This window comes from Bombina bombina, chromosome 2 (genome assembly GCF_027579735.1).
Source record: "Bombina bombina isolate aBomBom1 chromosome 2, aBomBom1.pri, whole genome shotgun sequence".
NCBI lineage: Eukaryota > Metazoa > Chordata > Amphibia > Anura > Bombinatoridae > Bombina > Bombina bombina.
The window spans coordinates 1,135,867,741-1,135,892,216 of record NC_069500.1 but is presented as its reverse complement, the minus strand read 5'-3'; the positions used below and the strand labels follow the sequence as shown (position 1 = coordinate 1,135,892,216).

Genomic DNA, 24,476 nt, shown 5'->3' with positions numbered 1-24,476 from the left:
GGAATTCCTTCCCAAGGTGTTGTCGAGTCGTAACATCAATCAGGAGATAGTAGTTCCTTCTTTGTGTCTTAACCCTTCTTCTTTGAAGGAGAGGTTACTTCATAATCTGGACGTGGTTCGGGCATTGAAGTTTTATCTTCAGGCCACAAAGGAGTTCAGACAGGCCTCGTCTTTATTTGTTGTGTATTCAGGGAAGTTCAGGGGGCAAAGGGCCTCTGCCACTTCTCTATCATTTTGGTTGAGGAGTATGATCCATCTGGCGTATGAGACAGTGGGACACAAGCCTCCTCAGAGGATTACGACTCACTCAACTAAAGCTGTGGCCCTTTTTGGGCCTTTAAGAATGAGGCTTCTATGGAGCAGAATTGTAAGGTGGCCACTTGGTCTTCCTTACATATTTTTGCAAAATTGTATAAATTTGACGTTTTTGCTTTGGCGGAAGCAGCTTTTGGGAGAAAGGGTTCTGCAGGCTGTGGTGCCCTCAGTTTAGGGTCTGCCTCCTTTTGTCCTCCCGTTTTTTTCATTCAGTGTCCTCTAGAGCTTGGGTATTTGTTCCCACAAGTAATGAATGAAGCAGTGGACTCTCCTACCCTTTAGATGGAAAACATAAATTATGCTTACCTGATAATTTCTGCCGGTGAACGGACCTAAATTTAATCTTATTCTTCTGGCACCAATTATACCCTGATATTTCTCCTACTGTTCCTTGTTTCCTTGGCAGAATGACTGGGGGATGAGGGGAGTGGGGGAGGTATTTAAGCCTTTGGCTGGGGTGTCTTTGCCTCCTCCTGGTGGACAGGTTCTTAATTCCCACAAGTGATGAATGAAGCAGTGGACTCTCCTCCCCACGATGAAAATTAAATTATCAGGTAAGCATAATTTATGTGGGTTTTTTTGGGTTTCATGTCCCTTTAAATAGGATGAAAAGATAGTAAGATAAATCTGTATAAATTGATATTCTTAAAATTATATTAACCCTTTCAGTGCTGAGCTGTTTTTGGCTGTTTAGCGCTTAATTCCACTTATACATGGATTTCAATCTGTGAGGTTTAAACACAAATGTTTTTTTTTTTAAATCAGGCCAAGCATTTTTATACAGTGACATTAGTTTTCAGAAATTACCCTAATATGGGAGAACACCACCATATGAAATGCTAACATTTTTGTGTCATTTTCTATTGCATAAGTGGTAATACCAGCATGGGCATTATTTTTTCTTAAATATTTCAAATACATATTTTATCTTTCTACATTTAGCATCGCCCCTTCCCAAAATACCAACATTTAGGATTTTATTTCTATATGGTTAGATTTATGAATGAAAATTACAATTTAAATGTATTATTTTGGTCACTTTTTCAAAATTTTGCAATTTACATGGAACATGAGTAGTAAAATATTGAACTATAAATAATTAGAGAACTTCCACAAATTCTGATTTCCCAGAAAGGGACCTTTACCCTTTCTAACAATTCTTGTATGCTCATACACCTGTCCAAACTCACTGAATGTAGAAATGTATATGACATAAAATATTTGCTTCATCCTATATAGTATTTCACACAACATATATTTTTTTTTTTATTCCTGTAATTGTTTTATTAGTTCAGAGAATCAGATTTATGAGCCTGAAACTAGCAACACAACAAAATTAGGTTAGCTGCTAGGTCAACTAATTGTCATAGGAACAATGATAACCATTATACTGTCATAACTCCTTTATTTAAATTGTGGGACCTCTGTTTTTCAAACAAAGAGTCTTATGATGGATTTCTGTGGTTAGTGGGTAATTAATCTCTTAAAATCCACCTGTATCCCCAAAATAGAACCAATGCTGTGAGGTAAAATATATAATTGTTTTGTTAATCACTTGGCAGCTGGACAGGCACAGTACCACTCATTTTAAAAGCTGAGGGTTGCTGCTTTCAAATAAAGGGTCTTAAGTTTGTCTATAGATTGTGAGGTGGGATACTCCAGTCCCTGATAGTGCCTATGGTACAGTAAGGTGATCCATGTTACCATGGTTATCGGCTGAAAGCCATCTAGACCTGTGATCCCATCATTTGAAAGAATGTAATCACTTTTTTCAAAAAACGGGTCACTTGCCTGTTGTAGTGCTTATTTTAGGGTGCCAGGGTCCCTTTTAAAAGACCAGAGCACCATAAAAGTCACCTAGTAAACAGGTGATTGTAGTTTCTATGGCAATAACCTACTACCTAAAAGAAGCATGAGATCCCTCATTTGAAAATTGGTAATCTCCTTTTTCATATGAGGGGTATTGTGTATGCTCCCTTTTACAATAATTACATTTTATGGTAAAGGCCTACTAATGAAAGCCATTAGAGACCACATGTTCATACCCCTGTGTGGTTTATTAGGGAAACAGACTCATGCATTGCACATATGCTTAATTAGGGCAGGTGATCACTATTGCCACAGTTATTACAACAAAATTAAAGAGAATGTAATCTCCTTTCTTTCATGTAATTAGCAAGAGTCCATGAGCTAGTGACGTATGGGATATACATTCCTACCAGGAGGGGCAAAGTTTCCCAAACCTCAAAATGCCTATAAATACACCCCTCACCACACCCACAATTCAGTTTTACAAACTTTGCCTCCCATGGAGGTGGTGAAGTAAGTTTGTGCTAGATTCTACGTTGATATGCGCTTCGCAGCAGGCTGGAGCCCGGTTTTCCTCTCAGAGTGCAGTGAATGTCAGAGGGATGTGAAGAGAGTATTGCCTATTTGAATTCAATGGTCTTCTTCTACGGGATCTATTTCATAGGTTCTCTGTTATCGGTCGTAGAGATTCATCTCTTACCTCCCTTTTCAGATCGACGATATACTCTTATATACCATTACTTCTACTGATTCTCGTTTCAGTACTGGTTTGGCTATCTACTATATGTAGATGAGTGTCTTAGGGTAAGTAAGTCTTATTTTTTATGACACTCTAAGCTATGGTTGGGCACTTTATATGTAAAGTTCTAAATATATGTCTTTAAACTTATATTTGCCATGATTCAGGATAATCAGTATTCCTTATTTCAGACAGTCAGTTTCATTATTTGGGATAATGCATATGAAATATTTTTTTCTTACCTTAAAAGTATTGTTTTCAATTGACTTTTTTTCCCTGTGGGCTGTTAGGCTCGCGGGGGCTGAAAATGCTTCAATTTATTGCGTCATTCTTGGCGCTGACTTTTTTGGCGCAAATTTTTTTGTCATTTCCGGCGCCCTAATTGAAGCCGGAAGTTTGTGTATGGTTGCGTCATTTTTGACGTTCAGACCTATTTTTGCGCCAAAATTTTGGGTGTCGTTTTTTTCGACGTCAGGATGTGGCGTCATATTTGGCGCCAAAAAATATAGACGTTGTACTTGGCGCCAATAATGTGGACGTCATTCTTGGCGCCAAAAAATGTGGGCGTCATTCTTGTCTCCACCTTTTTTTCACATTATTTCAGTCTCATTTTTCATTGCTTCTGGTTGCTAGACGCTTGTTCATTTGGCATTTTTTCCCATTCCTGAAACTGTCATTTAAGGAATTTGATAATTTTGCTTTATATGTTGTTTTTTCTATTACATATTGCAAGATGTCTCAACATGACACTGGATCAGAATCTACTTCTGGAGAGACGCTGCCTGATGCTGGTTCTACCAAAGTTAAGTGCATCTGTTGTAAACTTTTGGTAACTGTTCCTCCGGCTGTTGTTTGTGATAACTGTCATGATAAACTCTCTAATGCAGATTGTATTTCCATTAGTAATAATCCATTACCTGTTGTTGTTCCTTCAACATCTAATGTTCAGGATGTCCCTGTTAATGTAAAAGAATTTGTTTCTAAATCTATTAGGAAGGCTCTGTCTGTTATTCCTCCTTCCAGTAAGCGTAAAAGGTCTTTTAAAACTTCTCATATTTCAGATGAATTTGTAAGTGACCGTCGTCATTCTGACTTATCTGTTTCTGATGAGGATCTATCTGGTTCAGAAGATTCTGCCTCAGATATTGACACTGATAAATCTTCATATTTATTTAAGATGGAGTTTATTCGTTCTTTACTTAAAGAAGTGTTAATTGCATTAGATATGGAGGAGTCTAGTCCTCTTGATACTAAATCTACTAAGCGTTTAAATTCGGTTTTTAAACCTCATGTAGTTATTCCTGAAGTTTTTCCAGTTCCTGATGCTATTTCAGAAGTAATTACTAGGGAATGGAATAGTTTGGGTACTTCATTTACTCCTTCTCAAAGGTTTAGGAAATTGTACCCTGTGCCATCTGATAGATTAGAATTTTGGGATAAAATTCCTAAAGTTGATGGGGCTATTTCTACTCTTGCTAAACGTACTACTATTCCTACGGCGGATAGTACTTCTTTTAAGGATCCTTTAGACAGGAAGCTTGAATCCTTTCTAAGGAGAGCTTATTTATGTTCAGGTAATCTTCTTAGACCTGCTATTTCTTTGGCTGATGTTGCTGCAGCTTCAACTTTCTGGTTGGAGGCTTTAGCGCAACAAGTGTCAGACCATAATGCTTATAGCATTGTTAAACTTCTTCAACATGCTAATAACTTTATTTGTGATGCCATTTTTGATATCATTAGAATTGATGTCAGATATATGTCTTTAGCTATCTTAGCTAGAAGAGCTCTATGGCTTAAATCTTGGAATGCAGATATGACTTCTAAGTCAACTTTGCTTTCTCTTTCTTTCCAAGGTAATAAATTATTTGGTTCACAGTTGGATTCTATTATTTCAACTGTTACTGGGGGGAAAGGAACTTTTTTGCCTCAGGACAAAAAATCTAAAGGTAAATACAGGGCTGCTAATCATTTTCGTTCCTTTCGTCAGAATAAGGAACAAAAGCCTGACCCTTCCCCTAAAGGAACGGTTTCTGTTTGGAAACCTTCTCCAGTCTGGAATAAATCCAAGCCTTTTAGAAAGTCAAAACCAGCTCCCAAATCCGCATGAAGGTGCGGCCCTCATTCCAGCACAGCTGGTAGGGGGCAGGTTACGATTTTTCAAAGATATTTGGATCAATTCGATTCACAGTCTTTGGATTCAGAACATTGTTTCACAAGGGTACAGAATAGGTTTCAAGGTAAGGCCACCTGTGAGAAGATTTTTTCTCTCACGCATTCCAGTAAACCCAGTGAAGGCTCAGGCATTTCTGAAATGTGTTTCAGACCTAGAGTTGGCTGGGGTAATTGTGCCAGTTTCAGTTCTGGAACGGGGTCTGGGGTTTTACTCAAATCTATTCATTGTACCAAAGAAGGAGAATTCCTTCAGACCAGTTCTGGATCTAAAAATATTGAATCGTTATGTGAGAATACCAACATTCAAAATGGTAACTATAAGGACTATTCTGCCTTTTGTTCAGCAAGGGCATTATATGTCCACAATAGATTTACAGGATGCATATCTTCATATTCCAATTCATCCAGATCACTATCAGTTTCTTAGATTCTCTTTTCTAGACAAGCATTACCAGTTTGTTGCCCTTCCGTTTGGCCTAGCAACAGCTCCAAGGATCTTTTCAAAGGTTCTCGGTGCCCTTCTCTCTGTAATCAGAGAACAGGGTATTGCGGTATTTCCTTATTTGGACGATATCTTGGTACTTGCTCAGTCTTTACATTCTGCAGAATCTCATACGAATCAACTTGTGTTGTTTCTTCAAAGACATGGTTGGAGGATCAATTTACCAAAGAGTTCTTTGATTCCTCAGACAAAGGTAACCTTTTTGGGCTTTCAAATAGATTCAGTGTCCATGACTTTGTCTTTAACAGAAAAGAGACGTCTGAAGTTGGTTTCAGCTTGTCGAACCCTTCAGTCTCAATCTTTCCCTTCGGTAGCTTTTTGCATGGAAATTCTAGGTCTCATGACTGCTGCATCGGACGCGATCCCCTTTGCTCGTTTTCACATGAGACCTCTTCAGCTTTGTATGTTGAACCAGTGGTGCAGGGATTATACAAGGATATCACAAATAATATCCTTAAATCCCAATGTTCGATCTTCTCTGACTTGGTGGTTAGATCACCATCGTTTAATTCAAGGGACCTCTTTTGTTCGTCCAACCTGGACTGTGATCTCAACAGATGCGAGTCTTTCAGGTTGGGGAGCTGTATGGGGATCTCTGACAGCGCAGGGGGTTTGGGAATCTCAGGAGGCGAGATTACCAATCAACATTTTGGAACTCTGTGCGATTTTCAGGGCTCTCCAGTTCTGGCCTCTTCTGAAGAGAGAATCGTTTATTTGTTTTCAGACGGACAATGTCACAACCGTGGAGTATGTCAATCATCAAGGTGGGACTCACAGTCCTCAAGCTATGAGAGAAGTATCTCGGATACTTGTATAGGCGGAATCCAGCTCCTGTCTAATTTCTGCGGTTCACATCCCAGGTGTAGACAATTGGGAAGCGGATTATCTCAGTCGCCAGACGTTACATCCGGGCGAATGGTCTCTTCACCCAGAGGTATTTCTTCAGATTGTTCATATCTGGGGACTTCCAGAAATAGATCTGATGGCCACTCATCTAAACAAGAAACTTCCCAGGTATCTGTCCAGATCCAGGGATCCTCAGGCGGAAGCAGTAGACGCGTTGTCGCTTCCTTGGAATTATCATCCTGCCTATATCTTTCCGCCTCTAGTTCTTCTTCCAAGAGTGATTTCCAAAATTCTAATGGAACGTTCGTTTGTTCTGCTGGTGGCTCCAGCATGGCCTCACAGGTTTTGGTATGCGGATTTCATTCGGATGGCCAGTTGCCAACCTTGGACACTTCCGTTAAGACCAGACCTTCTATCTCAAGGCCCATTTTTCCATCAGGATCTCAAATCATTAAATTTGAAGGTATGGAAATTGAACGCTTGATTCTTAGTCATAGAGGTTTCTCTGACTCAGTAATTAATACTATGTTACAGGCTCATAAATCTGTGTCTAGGAAGATTTATTATCGAGTCTGGAAGACTTACATTTCTTGGTGTTCTTCTCATAAATTCTCCTGGCATTCTTTTAGAATTCCTAGAATTTTACAGTTTCTTCAGGATGGTTTGGATAAAGGTTTGTCTGCAAGTTCCTTGAAAGGACAAATCTCTGCTCTTTCTGTTCTTTTTCACAGAAAGATTGCTAATCTTCCTGATATTCATTGTTTTGTACAGGCTTTGGTTCGTATCAAACCTGTCATTAAGTCAATCTCTCTTCCTTGGAGTCTTAATTTGGTTCTGAGGGCTTTACAGGCTCCTCCGTTTGAACCTATGCATTCTCTGGATATTAAATTACTTTCTTGGAAAGTTTTGTTCCTTTTGGCCATCTCTTCTGCTAGAAGAGTTTCTGAGTTATCTGCTCTTTCTTGTGAATCTCCTTTTCTGATTTTTCATCAGAATAAGGCAGGGTTGCGGACTTCATTTCAATTTTTACCTAAGGTTGTGAATTCTAACAACATTAGTAGAGAAATTGTTGTCCCTTCATTGTGTCCTAATCCTAAGAATTCAAAGGAGAGATCTTTACATTCTTTGGATGTAGTAAGAGCTTTGAAATATTATGTTGAAGCTACTAAAGATTTTAGAAAGACTTCTAGTCTATTTGTTATCTTTTCTGGTTCCAGGAAAGGTCAGAAGGCTTCTGCCATTTCTTTGGCGTCTTGGTTAAAGTCTTTGATTCATCATGCTTATATAGAGTCGGGTAAGTCCCCGCCTCAAAGGATTACGGCTCATTCTACTAGGTCAGTTTCTACTTCCTGGGCTTTTAGGAATGAAGCTTCTGTTGTTCAGATTTGCAAAGCAGCAACTTGGTCTTCTTTGCATACTATTACTAAATTCTACCATTTTGATGTTTTCTCTTCTTCTGAAGCAGTTTTTGGTAGAAAAGTACTTCAGGCAGCTGTTTCAGTTTGATTCTTCTGCTTATGATTTCAGTTTTTTTCATTATTGAGATTAAAACTTTTTGATTTGGGTTGTGGATTATTTTTCAGCGGAATTGGCTGTCTTTATTTTATCCCTCCCTCTCTAGTGACTCTTGCGTGGAAGTTCCACATCTTGGGTATCTGCTATCCCATACGTCACTAGCTCATTGACTCTTGCTAATTACATGAAAGAAAACATAATTTATGTAAGAACTTACCTGATAAATTCATTTCTTTCATATTAGCAAGAGTCCATGAGGCCCACCCTTTTTGTGGTGGTTATGATTTTTTTGTATAAAGCACAATTATTCCAATTCCTTATTTCTCCAACATAGGTGTGTCCAGTCCACGGCGTCATCCTTACTTGTGGGATATTCTCTTCCCCAACAGGAAATGGCAAAGAGCCCAGCAAAGCTGGTCACATGATCCCTCCTAGGCTCCGCCTTCCCCAGTCATTCTCTTTGCCGTTGCACAGGCAACATCTCCACGGAGATGGCTCAGAGTTTTTTGGTGTTTAAATGTAGTTTTTATTCTTCTATCAAGAGTTTGTTATTTTAAAATAGTGCTGGTATGTACTATTTACTCTGAAACAGAAAAGAGATGAAGATTTCTGTTTGTAAGAGGAAAATGATTTTAGCAACCGTTACTAAAATCGATGGCTGTTTCCACACAGGACTGTTGAGAGGAATTAACTTCAGTTGGGGGAAACAGTGAGCAGACTTTAGCTGCTTGAGGTATGACACATTTCTAACAAGACTTGGTAATGCTGGAAGCTGTCATTTTCCCTATGGGATCCGGTAAGCCATTTTCTTAATTTTCAATATAAGAATAAAAGGGCTTCACAAGGGCTTTAAAGACTGGTAGACATTTTTCTGGGCCAAAACGATTACTTTATAAGCATATTTAATGGTTTATAACTTTGGAGAGTTATTTTAATCTTGGGAATTTTATTAAAAAAACGGCAGGCACTGTATTGGACACCTTTTTCACTGGGGGCCTTTTCTAGTCATAGGCAGAGCCTCATTTTCGCGCCACTAATGCGCAGTTGTTTTTGAGAAGCAAGGCATGCAGATGCATGTGTGAGGAGCTCAGATCCACTGAAAAAGCTTATTGAAGGCGTCATTTGGTATCGTATTCCCCTCTGGGCTTGGTTGGGTCTCAGCAAAGCAGATACCAGGGACTGTATAGGGGTTAAATGTAAAAACGGCTCCGGTTCCGTTATTTTAAGAGTTAAAGCTTTCAAATTTGGTGTGCAATACTTTTAAGGCTTTATGACACTGTGGTGAAATTTTGGTGAATTTTGAACATTTCCTTCATACTTTTGCGTATATTCAGTAAAAAAGTGTGTTCAGTTTAAAATTTAAAGAGACAGTAACGGTTTTATTTTAAAACGTTTTTTGTGCTTTGTTATCAAGTTTATGCCTATTAACATGTCTGAACTATCAGATAGACGATGTTCTGTATGTTCGGAAGCCAAGGTTCCTCTCCATTTAAATATATGTGATGAATGTGACAAACAAAGTAGGGACAATGATGCCACTGATAATAATGTTGCCCAAAATGATTCCTTAAGTGAGGGGAGTAAGCATGGTACTGCATCATCTCCTTCTATGTCTACACCAGTCTTGCCCACTCAGGAGGTCCCTAGTGAATCTAGTGCGCCAATTCTCCTCACTATGCAACAATTAACGGCTGTAATGGATAATTCTATTAAAAACATTTTAGCCAAAATGCCCACTTATCAGCGAAAGCGCGACTGCTCTGTTTTAGATACTGAAGAGCATGAGGACGCTGATGATAATGGTTCTGACATGCCCTTACACCAGTCTGAAGGGGCTAGGGAGGTTTTGTCTGAGGGAGAAATTTCAGATTCAGGAAAAATTTCTCAACAAGCTGAACCTGACGTTATTACATTTAAATTTAAATTGGAACATCTCCGCGCTCTGCTTAAGGAGGTGTTATCTACTCTGGATGATTGTGACAATTTGGTCATTCCAGAGAAGTTATGTAAGATGGACAGGTTCCTAGAGGTCCCGGTGCCCCCCGAAGCTTTTCCTATACCCAAGCGGGTGGCGGACATTGTAAATAAAGAATGGGAAAGGCCCGGCATACCTTTTGTCCCTCCCCCTATATTTAAGAAATTATTTCCTATGGTCGACCCCAGGAAGGACTTATGGCAGACAGTCCCCAAGGTCGAGGGGGCGGTTTCTACTCTAAACAAACGCACCACTATCCCTATAGAAGATAGTTGTGCTTTCAAAGATCCTATGGATAAAAAATTAGAGGGTTTGCTTAAAAAGATGTTTGTTCAGCAAGGTTACCTTCTACAACCAATTTCATGCATTGTTCCTGTCACTACAGCAGCATGTTTCTGGTTCGAGGAACTAGAAAAGTCGCTCAATCAAGCATCCTCTTATGAGGAGGTTATGGACAGAGTTCAAGCACTTAAGTTGGCTAACTCTTTTACCTTAGACGCCACTTTGCAATTAGCTAGATTAGCGGCGAAAAATTCAGGTTTTGCTATTGTGGCGCGCAGAGCGCTTTGGCTGAAGTCTTGGTCAGCGGATGTGTCCTCCAAGAACAGATTGCTTAACATCCCTTTCAAGGGGAAAACGCTGTTTGGCCCTGACTTGAAAGAGATTATTTCAGACATCACTGGGGGAAAGGGCCACGCCCTTCCTCAGGATAGGTCTTTTAAGGCTAAAAATAAAACAAATTTTCGTCCCTTTCGCAGAAACGGACCAGCCTCGAATTCTACATCCTCTAAGCAAGAGGGTAATTCTTCTCAAACCAAGCCAGCCTGGAGACCGATGCAAGGCTGGAACAAAGGTAAGCAGGCCAAGAAGCCCGCTACCGCTACCAAGACAGCATGAGATGCTGGCCCCCGATCCGGGGATCTGGTGGGGGGCAGACTCTCTCTCTTCGCTCAGGCTTGGGCAAGAGATGTTCAGGATCCTTGGGCGCTAGAAATAGTTTCTCAAGGTTATCTCCTGGAATTCAAGGAACTACCCCCAAGGGGAAGGTTCCACAGGTCTCAATTGTCTTCAGACCAAATAAAAAGACAGGCATTCTTACATTGTGTAGAAGACCTGTTAAAAATGGGAGTGATTCATCCTGTTCCATTAGGAGAACAAGGGATGGGGTTTTACTCCAATCTGTTCATAGTTCCCAAAAAAGAGGGAACATTCAGGCCAATTTTGGATCTCAAGATCCTAAACAAATTTCTCAAGGTCCCATCGTTCAAGATGGAAACCATTCGGACAATTCTTCCTACCATTCAGGAAGGTCAATTCATGACCACGGTGGATTTAAAGGATGCGTATCTACATATTCCTATCCACAAGGAACATCATCGGTTCCTAAGATTCGCCTTTCTGGACAAGCATTACCAGTTTGTGGCACTTCCATTCGGACTAGCCACTGCTCCAAGAATTTTCACAAAGGTACTAGGGTCCCTTCTAGCGGTGCTAAGGCCAAGGGGCATTGCAGTAGTACCCTACTTGGACGACATACTGATTCAAGCGTCGTCTCTACCACAAGCAAAGGCTCATACGGACATTGTCCTAGCCTTTCTCAGATCTCACGGGTGGAAAGTGAACGTAGAAAAAAGTTCTCTATTCCCGTCAACAAGAGTTCCCTTCTTGGGAACAATAATAGACTCCTTGGAAATGAAGATTTTTCTGACAGAAGCCAGAAAATCAAAACTTCTAAGCTCTTGTCAAGTACTTCATTCTGTTCTTCTTCCTTCCATAGCGCAGTGCATGGAAGTAATAGGTTTGATGGTTGCGGCAATGGACATAGTTCCTTTTGCGCGAATTCATCTAAGACCATTACAACTGTGCATGCTCAGACAGTGGAATGGGGATTATACAGATTTGTCCCCGACGATCCAAGTAGATCAGAGGACCAGAGATTCACTCCGTTGGTGGCTGACCCTGGACAACCTGTCCCAAGGGATGAGCTTCAGAAGACCAGAGTGGGTCATTGTAACGACCGACGCCAGCCTGGTGGGCTGGGGCGCGGTCTGGAAACACCTGAAGGCTCAGGGTCTATGGTCTCGGGAAGAATCTCTTCTCCCGATAAACATTCTGGAACTGAGAGCGATATTCAATGCTCTCAAGGCTTGGCCTCAACTAGCAAAGGCCAAATTCATAAGGTTTCAATCAGACAACATGACGACTGTTGCATATATCAACCATCAGGGGGGAACAAGGAGTTCCCTGGCGATGGAAGAAGTGACCAAAGTAATTCAATGGGCGGAGCTTCACTCCTGCCACTTGTCTGCAATCCACATCCCAGGAGTGGAAAATTGGGAAGAGGATTTTCTGAGTCGTCAGACATTTCATCCGGGGGAGTGGGAACTCCATCCGGAAATCTTTGCCCAAATAACTCAATTATGGGGCATTCCAGACATGGATCTGATGGCGTCTCGTCAGAACTTCAAGGTTCCTTGCTACGGGTCCAGATCCAGGGATCCCAAGGCGACTCTAGTAGATGCACTAGTAGCGCCCTGGACCTTCAACCTAGCTTATGTGTTCCCACCGTTTCCTCTCATTCCCAGGCTGGTAGCCAGGATCAATCAAGAGAGGGCTTCGGTGATCTTGATAGCTCCTGCGTGGCCACGCAGAACTTGGTATGCAGACCTGGTGAATATGTCATCGGCTCCACCATGGAAGCTACCTTTGAGACGGGACCTTCTTGTTCAAGGTCCGTTCGAACATCCGAATCTGGCATCACTCCAACTGACTGCTTGGAGATTGAACGCTTGATTTTATCAAAGCGTGGGTTCTCAGATTCTGTCATTGATACTCTTATTCAGGCTAGAAAGCCTGTAACTAGGAAAATTTACCATAAGGTATGGAAGAAATATATCTGTTGGTGCGAATCGAAAGGATTCCCATGGAACAGGGTAAAAATTCCTAAGATTCTATCCTTTCTACAAGAGGGTTTGGAGAAAGGATTATCTGCAAGTTCTTTGAAGGGACAGATTTCTGCTTTATCTGTTTTACTTCACAAGAAGCTGGTGGCTGTGCCAGATGTTCAGGCTTTTGTTCAGGCTCTGGTTAGAATCAAGCCTGTTTACAAACCTTTGACTCCTCCTTGGAGTCTCAATTTAGTTCTTTCAGTTCTTCAAGGGGTTCCGTTTGAACCCTTACATTCCGTAGATATTAAGTTATTATCTTGGAAAGTTTTATTTTTGGTTGCAATTTCTTCTGCTAGAAGAGTTTCAGAGTTATCTGCTCTGCAGTGTTCTCCTCCTTATCTGGTGTTCCATGCAGATAAGGTGGTTTTGCGTACTAAACCTGGTTTTCTTCCGAAAGTTGTTTCTAATAAAAATATTAACCAGGAGATAGTTGTGCCTTCTTTGTGTCCGAATCCAGTTTCAAAGAAGGAACGTTTGTCGCACAATTTGGATGTAGTTCGTGCTCTAAAATTCTATTTAGAGGCTACAAAGGATTTCAGACAAACATCTTCCTTGTTTGTTGTTTATTCTGGTAAAAGGAGAGGTCAAAAAGCAACTTCTACCTCTCTCTCTTTTTGGCTTAAAAGCATCATCAGATTGGCTTATGAGACTGCCGGACGGCAGCCTCCTGAAAGAATCACAGCTCATTCCACTAGGGCTGTGGCTTCCACATGGGCCTTCAAGAACGAGGCTTCTGTTGATCAGATATGTAAGGCAGCGACTTGGTCTTCACTGCACACTTTTACCAAATTTTACAAATTTGATACTTTTGCTTCTTCTGAGGCTATTTTTGGGAGAAAGGTTTTGCAAGCCGTGGTGCCTTCCATATAGGTGACCTGATTTGCTCCCTCCCATCATCCGTGTCCTAAAGCTTTGGTATTGGTTCCCACAAGTAAGGATGACGCCGTGGACCGGACACACCTATGTTGGAGAAAACAGAATTTATGTTTACCTGATAAATTACTTTCTCCAACGGTGTGTCCGGTCCACGGCCCGCCCTGGTTTTTTAATCAGGTCTGATGATTTAATTTCTCTAACTACAGTCACCACGGTATCATATGATTTCTCCTATGCAAATATTCCTCCTTTACGTCGGTCGAATGACTGGGGAAGGCGGAGCCTAGGAGGGATCATGTGACCAGCTTTGCTGGGCTCTTTGCCATTTCCTGTTGGGGAAGAGAATATCCCACAAGTAAGGATGACGCCGTGGACCGGACACACCGTTGGAGAAAGTAATTTATCAGGTAAACATAAATTCTGTTTTTTGATGCTTTCGCTCCTTTCATATCACCCCACTTCTTGGCTATTCGTTAAACTGAATTGTGGGTGTGGTGAGGGTGGTATTTATAGGCATTTTGAGGTTTGGGAAACTTTGCCCCTCCTGGTAGGAATGTATATCCCATACGTCACTAGCTCATGGACTCTTGCTAATATGAAAGAAATGAATTTATCAGGTAAGTTCTTACATAAATTATGTTTTTTAGGGGTCTTTTGTCTGTTTGTGGTATGGGGCTGAGATATGAGCTTTTAAATCTGCTCAAGACACAAAGTAATTGAGAAGACCCTACAGCTGCTGTGACTTAATGCACATGGTGATGTAACTTTTAAAAAAAAAAATGTAATCAGAATTTGCAGCTGTAATTAAAATCTTGGCATTTAAGTATGTTACTTTGTTTTAGCCTTGTAAGTGTAACTGAAATGCTTTATGGTATTAATTTATCCTATTCTTTAATTTTCAATCAAGGGAAAGAGCGAGTTTAGAAGATGTCGTAGAAAAACAAGGTGATGTGATAGAATATCTTCAGCATCACAACGCATTGCTGAGTAAGCAGCTGCTGGCAGCAACACCACAGCAAAGTTAGGACGACAACTCCTGGGAAATCCTGTAGTCTCTCTTCTTTCCTCTGAAGACCATATACATGTACTACTGTGACTCTTCGTGGAATTTGTTTCCATGTTGCTTAATATTTATATAAAGATAATTGCACTGAGATTTTTTTTTTCTTACTTGCAAAGAATAAAGAAACTCTATTTACACATTGATGTGGTAAAATGTAGTCTTTTTTTTGTGATGCTCTTGTTGGTATCTGTTCTTTTTCTTTCATACAGGTGGTGAGAGTCCATAATTAATTACTTCTGGGTATTACTCTTCCTGACCACTAGGAAGAGGCAAAGATTCCCAAACCCCAAGAGCTCTATACTAACCCCTCCCACCTTACTGGAAATCAGTCTTGTCTTTGCCTCCAATCATGCTTTAGGGCCCTTCTCCCCTCTCTAAATATTTTTTCCATAGTGTAGTGGATTCCTCCCTCCCTCTGTGTAAAAAAAATTCTTCTCTGTAGCAATCGCGCCCCCCTCCGGCGATGGGCCGGTCACCGCCTCCCTCCTTACCCTCCCACACCACCAACAGCACCTCTGCAAGCTGATGCACAGAGTGTCACTGTTTGCATTGGCGACCTGTCTTCATATGGTAAAGGAGCACAATAAGCGCTTCCTTACCATATGTAGACAGATGCCTTCTGCCTCTGGCTGCGTTCTTAGCTGACACACAGCATGGGCACAAGGTAGGACGAAGCTACAACGTCAACAGGGTACACTGGGCAAAGTACCCTGTGAGGCAGTAAATACCTCCAAATGGCTTAAGGGGTTAAGAAAATGTATCCTTTGCCAGCTGTTAATGTTGAGTTTTGGGTGATAGTTCCTCAAGTGGATTGGGTTATATCTAGATAGGCTAGTTCTTCTTTTAAGGAGCCTATGAATTGGAAATATGATTATTTTCATAGGAGGATTTTCCAGCAAACAAACAAAAAGACCCCATGCCACTCTAAGTGTAGTATAGAAGACACCACTTACATTTTTGAGGAATAAAAACACTCACACTTTAAAATCTCAAAACACATGAGGTTTGTATAACGCAAATAATACAGTGCAGAAAGTACCGTCTATAGGGTCCTCAGAGTCCATCCTCACTCAGTTCATAAAGGATCATCTGCTGTATTAACTGCTAGTGTTTCCTAGTGTACTTGGCTCCCCGGCACCTCCGCTTTCTGCTGTATTACAAACAACCACAACGTCCTCATTGTGACCCTGTAGCCGGCTCAAGAATCAATCAAGTGACGCTGCGTGTCTAGCAAAAATGTTTCTCTTTAGGCCTGCAGTTAGTGTTGCCTGTGTGGCTGCAGCTTTTTCTGTTTGATTGGATAGTCTTTCAGAGCAGGTTTTGGATGATACTGCTAGTGAAGATTTTCTAAACCTTTTGGTTCTATTGAAGTCTGCCAATGCTTTCTTTCTAATGACACGATGAGTCCACGTATCATCATTAATTACTGTTGGGAACATCACCCCTGCCCAGCAGGAGGTGGCAAAGAGCACCACAGCAAAGCCGCTAAATATCTCCTCCCCTCCCTCCCACCCCAGTCATTCTCTTTGCCTACGTTAGAGCAAAGAAGTGGTAAAGTTAGGTGTTAGTAAAAGATTCTTCAATCAAGAGTTTATTATTTTTTTAGTAGTACAAGATTGTGCTGCTTTGTTCTGGGGTGTAGCCGTAGTCCATATCAGTCTCTTCAGTAGAGCAGTGGTGGCTTTAGAGCAATGGGAACTTGTGGGACATAATTCTCACTGCGCCTCCCATATATTTATGCTTTCCTAATCCTGATAGCCTAAGTAAGATTACTCAGACTTTATCTTTTCTCCACAGGGCTATGTGAGGGAAAGAACCGCTCAAACCGGGTGAGCTGCCTTGCTGTCTGGCAGATTTAAAATGTAAGTGCTGACTTTTTATTCTGGGTCTGGGAATTAAAAGGATCTCAGAGGAAGTGGAGCACTTTATTTACCTGGGACATAGAGACTCCTATATATAAAAGGAGGAGATTTATGTGACAGCACTTTTTAAGCAGGCACTGGGGCTGAGGAGATAGATTAGGTGTTTTTTCACTCTGGGGGCTTAAATCACTAGGACTGAGGAAAAAAGATTCCATATGAGGTGATTGTTTACTGTTACATATAGGGCTAAGCTGCTATCTAGCAAGCGGAAGACTCAATTTGCCTCCAGGCTTGGCAGAATGTTAATTTATCTCCTGGTGGCTTAACTTTAAGACAATAAAAATGGCGACCTGGAGATTGGTTTTTATAAACAGAGTCCTCAGTGTTTACACATGCGTTAGGACCAGACAGCGCTACAGCTAAGTTCCGGACCTTTTCCTGAAGGAATGTAACCGGTTTCAGAAGGCAGATAGACACCTCAGCAAAGTCTAGGGAGATAGTAGAAACAAAAGAAGTGCCTGTGTGTACCAGTAGCAATGGAGATATCAGAATAACAAACCCTAACCAGGGTACTCACATTTGTGAAGAGCACTCAGACAGTGCTATTAGACACAGGCTGGATATTTCGCAGCAACCCAGCTCACTGTTCATCTGAAGGTAGAGATTTCCAATATCTGAATGGGTAAAAGAGACAAAAGAAGTGCCTGTGTGTGCCTGTAGTATAATATAGTAATCACAGGATGTAAACCCTAATCGGGGTACTCACATTTCCAAAAAGCACTCAGCAGTGCTATTAGAAGCAGGCTGGATAGTTGGCAGCAACCCAGCTTACTGTTGACCTCGATAGCCAGAGAACTGGAACACTCGATCTCCAATGTAGGAAAAAAACTATTGGAATAAAATAATTGCTGCAGCAGACAGTCACTGCAGCGATTAGCTCCCTATAGATGCCTGATGAAACAGCATTTTGACATGCTGAGAAACGCGTTGCCTATTGTGTAAGGGGGGTCGCTAGCATACCCCACCTTTTGGTTCCATTGTTTGTTTTTTATATATTTTATGTATTTCTAATAAATTTTCGTGAATTTTATATTGGAACCTTATTAGCCTTATTCACCAATCACTTCTATAGGGAGCTAATCTCTGCAGTGACTGTCTGTCTGCTGCAGCAATTATGTTATTCCATTAGTTTTTTGTTTTCATTTTTGTTACAGGGCAGGCCTTAGCATAGGTTTTAGCATAGCCATTCAGCCTCTTGATGAAGTCTAGCAGTTTACACTTGTTTAGTATTCATGAAGTATCATTTAAATTGTATAGAGAAGCTGTGAATTATTCTCTGTAAAAGTATCAATGTATTTTGTTTGTATTATATATCAACAATGTTTTCTTGATTTTAAATGACATAGGATGAGTTAAGCTAAAGGAATTGTGATGCTTAAAAAAAGATGAAAGAAGTTTTATTTGAACATAATTGTGATTGTATCGGGGTGTGTTTATTGAAAGACACACAACATGTCTTATAGCCAACAATTACAGCATACAGGGTTAACTTGATGACACGTTAGGACTGTGTCATATCATACCATATTTCATGAACAAAAGAAGCTTATTAAAATATATGAGAGAAAGAGGAGTATGAAAGAGTGTTTCTTATAACAGTAGCGAAAATACATCTGTGCGCCTATTTCAGCTTAAAGCAAGGTCTTTTGGGCCTCTTACCTAGATAACGGTCTTCCAGGCGTCTTGCCAGGAACCTTTGCAAGGCCAAGATTACTAATACAATTCTTACTAACATCAGCATATTTCTCACTACATAATAACTGTTATAATAAAAGATTCATTAGACAAGATGGATGCCTAAGACAAAATGGTGGCCAAGAACAAGATGGTGCTAGTCATGCTAACAATTCCCAACATACCACCCTTTTATTCTAACAGAATAACACAAAAATAGAAAAGTACAGAAAACGGGAAAAGCCTTTAACAACAATATAAGTCTAATACTACGGTAACGTGAATCTATGTGAGAATACTATAGAGAAAAGATATTCACATGTAGTGGTATAATTCTATAGGCTAATAGGGCACAATTTGTCACTGCACATAGGTGCGGCCTCTCCAATACTCTCAGTCTACCTCCCAGCATCCCCAAACTACTGGTCTATCGGCACAAAGACCCAACTAGCCCCCTATCTACCCCCAAACAACACTGCATCTTTTATTTCTCCGCCTGCATTGCTAGCACCCCCCAATATGTCCAACAGTTCTTTGCTCTGTACACTCTCCACAGTGAAGCATGACATGGGGACAGCACAAATGTCTCTAGGTGGCCTCTGATCACTTTAAGAACAGTCTTTGTCCTCTTAGAGCGGTCCACCTTCCTCGGACACTTTGCTTCAATACCATACAGTTCATTTGCAATAAGGGTGCTTATCCAGTGTTCTTCTGCAGGGAGATGCTGGAAGTCTGATGGTTTGTTCATGGGGTAGACAAGGTAGCCAGTGGATCCCCATAGCAAGCAAACACTCGAGTCAGGAGTCTAAGAAGGAAACAAAACAGCACAAGATGAGTACACACCCCGATACAATCACAATTATGTTCAAATAAAACTTCTTTCATCTTTTTTTAAGCATCACAATTCCTTTAGCTTAACTCATCCTATGTCATTTAAAATCAAGAAAACATTGTTGATATATAATACAAACAAAATACATTGATACTTTTACAGAGAATAATTCACAGCTTCTCTATACAATTTAAATGATACTTCATGAATACTAAACAAGTGTAAACTGCTAGACTTCATCAAGAGGCTGAATGGCTATGCTAAAACTTATGCTAAGGCCTGCCCTGTAACAAAAATGAAAACATAAAACAGTCAATAAAAATATTTTCTTTAAAATTAATCTCTTTACACTGTCACTTGGAACTACTAAAAATAAAAGAACCTAGTGTTGCTTTATTCTGCAAAACTACTATCAGTAATGTTTATAATTCTCCAACTATGATCCTAATAGTCAGCAATCTCATCTGATATAAACACTGCTAGTTTACTAATTATTTTATGCAACCTACATTCTCTCACACTCCTGTATGAGGAAAGAATACAATCATGACATCATTTAGAACTACAAAATCTCTTAAAGTTAAACACATCTTTATGGTAAGATAATTCTTTTCATTGACAAACATCTGGAATTACCAAATTCAAATTGCAGATAACATACCAATTAATAAAAGGGAAAAATACATTTGCTTTCATAAACTATAATTATGCTACTCCCTAAACAAATATTTCTCTGTATAATTCTATTAATAGTAATAGACATGTCCTCATTGTGTTCCATAGGGTGGAGGGTCTAAAATATTCTGATATATTGCAGCATTTTCTTTAAACTATAAAGGTGCAAACATATTTTCTATACTCAGTGGGTCATTCAATATGTTACAATACTGCAAGGTTTAGAGTTACGCTTATCTAAAGGGTTACTTTGCTTAAGTACATACACTACAATGTGCACTAATACCAATAAGGCATGCTTCTCTGCAGACAAAACTATATGATTTCTTATAACTAATATGATCAACAAAAATAACACAAATACAAGAGCATACAAAACAAGCAATATAAGTAAACAAGTTAAAACAATACTCCCCTAATTTAATTGGTTGACCCTGTAACAGCATAACAGGTCCTCAATATCAACTGGCAAGGCACAGTCCAGAGAAGGATAGTTTTTATGTTCTGAATCATAGGAATCACATCATAGGAAACAGTCATAGATTACCCAGAGTCCAGTTCTGGGGCTGGTACCAGCATGCAAAGCAAAGAATGGATCCAAAGATGGTTCAGCAACTTTTACTGCAGTATGGTGGTTAAAACAAGCTTGACAAAAGGTCTTTTATCTTCATTTTTTTCTCTCTTTAAAAGGTTTACTTGCATTCTATCTTCAATCTTTTGAAGAGTGCACTATGGAATTTTATCTGTACAGATTTTACCTAAATATGAAAAACTCAAAAATAATTCAGTTAGTGTCTTTAATCTCTGGATACAGCTTCATGATCTCATCCTGCAAATACAAATATTGTGTTAAGAACAAAATAGAAAAATAAAAACATTTTAGGTTCACTTTCTTATTTAAAATAATAATCACCCAAATCAGATAAAGATACTCATCAATACTCATCAATATTTCCCCCTTGTTTGTGTGAAACATCCCATGTGGCACGCAAACACAATATAACACGAAACTAAAAGACAAATCATGCACTCCACTCATACATGTAGTATACTATTCATAACATCAGGCAAAATTGAATACACCTCAACATGCAATATTCCATTCATACAGCACCCTTCCACACGCAATCACGAAAAATAAAAACATAACAATCTCTTAGAAAACAGTTAAAACCAATTGTCCATTCCACAAAACAAAACATTAACAGCCGACACAAACTTTTAACAACCAGAATTAACCTGAAATTCAAAACATATACTTACATTCACTGAAACACAGCACTCGCAAAACACTACAAATAATTAAAATCCTATAACAACCATCATACCCTGGTTCTGCAAATTCTACCATGCACAATACTATGAGATCATACTAATGATGCAATCACTGCAGATGATCAATAAACTCCAGTTGCATATTTACAAATAAAATCCCGAACCATAAATTTACAAAGAAACACACAAACATCTAAGTACCCTATTTTGGGAAAGATCAGATAATAATGGTACAGCCACTGTTCTATATAGCCCCTGCCCGCATGCACCATGCAAATCCACTGTTAAATAAATCAGGTGTGGCACAAATAATTTGTGAAAACCTCTGGAATCCAATTTATACTTTTACATAACCAAAATTTTAATAAATACACAATTATTTGATTTACCTTTGTTTTATAATTTGATATTCACCATTTTGCAGCTATCTAGCTAAATATAACAATTGCATATAACAAAAAATAAACTTTCAACAAAAGAATAATAATAATAATTTACACGAATAGATTAAAAAGGATAGTTTGTCTAAAAAAAAATTTCCCCTTTAAATTGTTCCCAATGATCCATTGGCCTTACTTATAATAAAAAATGTATACTGACGTTCATTAAATAGCCTAAGCAAACACAGCCAGCATAAAAAACACACTCACAGTGGGGTGCAGGCTAGTTAAAGGGACATTTTACCCAAATTAAAAAATATCTTTAATTGAAACTGCTGACACAGTTAAATATACTAGTGTTAGGCTTACAGTAAACCTCATTTCTTTCATGTAATTGGCAAAAGTTCATGAGCTAGTGACATATGGGATATACAATCCTACCAGGAGGGGCAAAGTTTTCCAAGCCTCAAAATGCCTATAAATACACCCCTCACCACACCCACAATTCAGTTTTACAAACTTTGCCTCCTATGGAGGTGGTGAAGTAAGTTTGTGCTAAGATTTCTACGTTGATATGCGCTTCTCAGCATTGTTGAAGCCCGATTCCTCTCAGAGTACAGCGAATGTCAGAGGGACGTGAAGGGAGTATCGCTTATTGAATACGAGGATTTCCCTAATGGGGGTCTATTTCATAGGTTCTCTGTTATCGGTCGTAGAGATTCATCTCCTACCTCCCTTTTCATATACTCTCAATTTACCATTACCTCTACTAATAACTGTTTTAGTACTGGTTTGGCTATCTGCTATATGTGGATGGTTGTCTTTTGGTAAGTATGTTTTTTATTACTTAAAGGGACATGAAACCCAAAATTTTTCTTTCATGATTTAGACAGAGCATACAATTATAAACATCTTTCTAATTTTCTTCTATTCTCTATTTTGCTTCATTCTCTTGATATTCTTTGCTGAAAAGCATATCTAGATATGCTTAGTAGCTGCTGATTGGTAGCTGCACAAAGATGCCTCCTGTGATTGGTTCACTGTGTGCATCGCTATTTCTTCATTAAAGTATATCTTAAGAATGAAGCAAATTAGGTAATATAAGTAAATTGGAATGTTGTTTAAATTATATTCTCTACCTTAATCATGAAAGAAAATGTTTGGGTATAGTGTCCCTTTAAGACACCTCAGCTATGGTTGGGCACTTTATGCATTTATATAAAGTTCTAAATATGTGTATTGTACTTATATTTGCCATGAGTCAGGTTCATGAATTTCCTTCTGCAGACTGTCAGTTTCATATTTGGGGAATATAAACATTTTTTTAAGAAATGTATTTCTTACCTGGGGTTTAGTCTTTTTTTCAATTGACTACTTCTTGCAAATTGCGGGTGGTATTAGGCCCGCGGGTGCGTCAAATGCTAAACTTTATTGCGTCATTCTTGGCGCGAAATTATTTTTGGCTCGAAAAAATACGTCTATGACGCAACTTTGTCATTTCCTTTCACACGGTTGCGTCATTAGGGACGCGAGTGTGTCATTTCCGGTTATTTTTGACGCCAAAAAAGTTTGTTACGTTGTGCGTCATTTTTGGCGCCAAACTTTTTCATTATTTCAACACCCCATGAATGTTTGCCTCTTGCTTTTTACTCTATCAGAGGGCTATGCTATTTGCATTTTTTCCCATTCCTGAAACTGTCATATAAGGAAATAGATAATTTTGCTTTATATGTTGTTTTTTCTCTAACATTGTGCAAGATGTCTCAATCTGATCCTGTCTCAGAAGTTTCTGCTGGAACATTGCTGCCTGACATTGGTTCTACCAAAGCTAAGTGCATTTGTTGTAAAATTGTAGAAATTATTTTGCCGAATGTCATTTGTAATAGTTGTCATGATAAACTTTTACATGCAGATAGTGTATCCATCAGTAATAGTACATTGCCAGTTGCAGTTCCTTCAACTTCTAATGTGCATGATATACCTGTAAATTTTAAAGAATTTGTTTCTGATTCTATCCTGAAGGCTTTGTCTGCATTTCCACCTTCTAATAAACGTAAAAGGTCTTTTAAAACCTCTTAGTTGATGAAATTTCAAATGACCAACAACATAATAATTTATCCTCTTTTGATGAGGATCTATCTGATTCAGAAGATCCTTCCTCAGACATTGACACTGACAAATCTACTTATTTATTTAAAATAGAGTATATGCGTTCTTTATTAAAAGAAGTTTTAATTACTTTGGATATTGAGGTAACCAGTCCTATTGACGTTCAGTCTAATAAACGTTTAAATGCTGTTTTTAAACCTCCTGTGGTTTCTCCAGTGGTTTTTCCTATTCCTGAGGCTATTTCTGATATGATTTCTAGGGAATGGAATAAGCCAGGTACTTCTTTTATTCCTTCTTCAAGGTTTAAAAAATTGTATCCTTTACTAGAAAAATCTATAGAGTTTTGGGAAAAAATCCCCAAAGTTGAGGGGGCTATTTCTACTCTTGCTAAACGTACCACTATTCCTATGGAAGATAGTACTTCCTTTAAGGATCCTTTAGATAGGAAGCTTGAATCTTATCTAAGGAAGGCCTATTTATATTCAGGTCATCTTCTCAGACCTGCAATTCCTTTGGCTGATGTTGCAGCTGCATCAACTTTCTGGTTGTAGAATTTAGCGCAACAAGAATTGGATTCTGACATATCTAGCATTATTCACTTACTGCAACATGCTAATCATTTTATTTGTGATGCCATTTTTGATATTATCAAAATTGATGTTAGATCCATGTCTTTAGCTATATTAGCTAGAAGAGCTTTGTGGCTTAAATCTTGGAATGCTGATATGACATCTAAATCTAGATTACTATCTCTTTCTTTCCAAGGTAATAATTTATTTGGTTCTCAGTTGGATTCTATTATTTCAATTGTCACTGGGGGAAAGGGAATTTTTCTGCCTCAGGATAAAA

At 39.2% G+C, this 24,476-nt stretch overlaps 1 protein-coding gene across 1 annotated transcript in view; it reads left to right on the top strand.

The window, feature by feature from the left end:
• The window catches only part of TMEM192 (transmembrane protein 192), a 199,214-nt gene extending 184,314 nt beyond the window's left edge, over positions 1 to 14,900 (top strand). The window contains exon 6 of the mRNA XM_053703799.1: positions 14,605 to 14,900. Within this exon, the coding sequence (XP_053559774.1) occupies positions 14,605 to 14,722 (118 nt within the window). The 3' untranslated portion in view covers positions 14,723 to 14,900. The remainder of the gene's footprint in view (positions 1 to 14,604) is intronic.
• Positions 14,901 to 24,476: the final 9,576 nt, after the last annotated feature.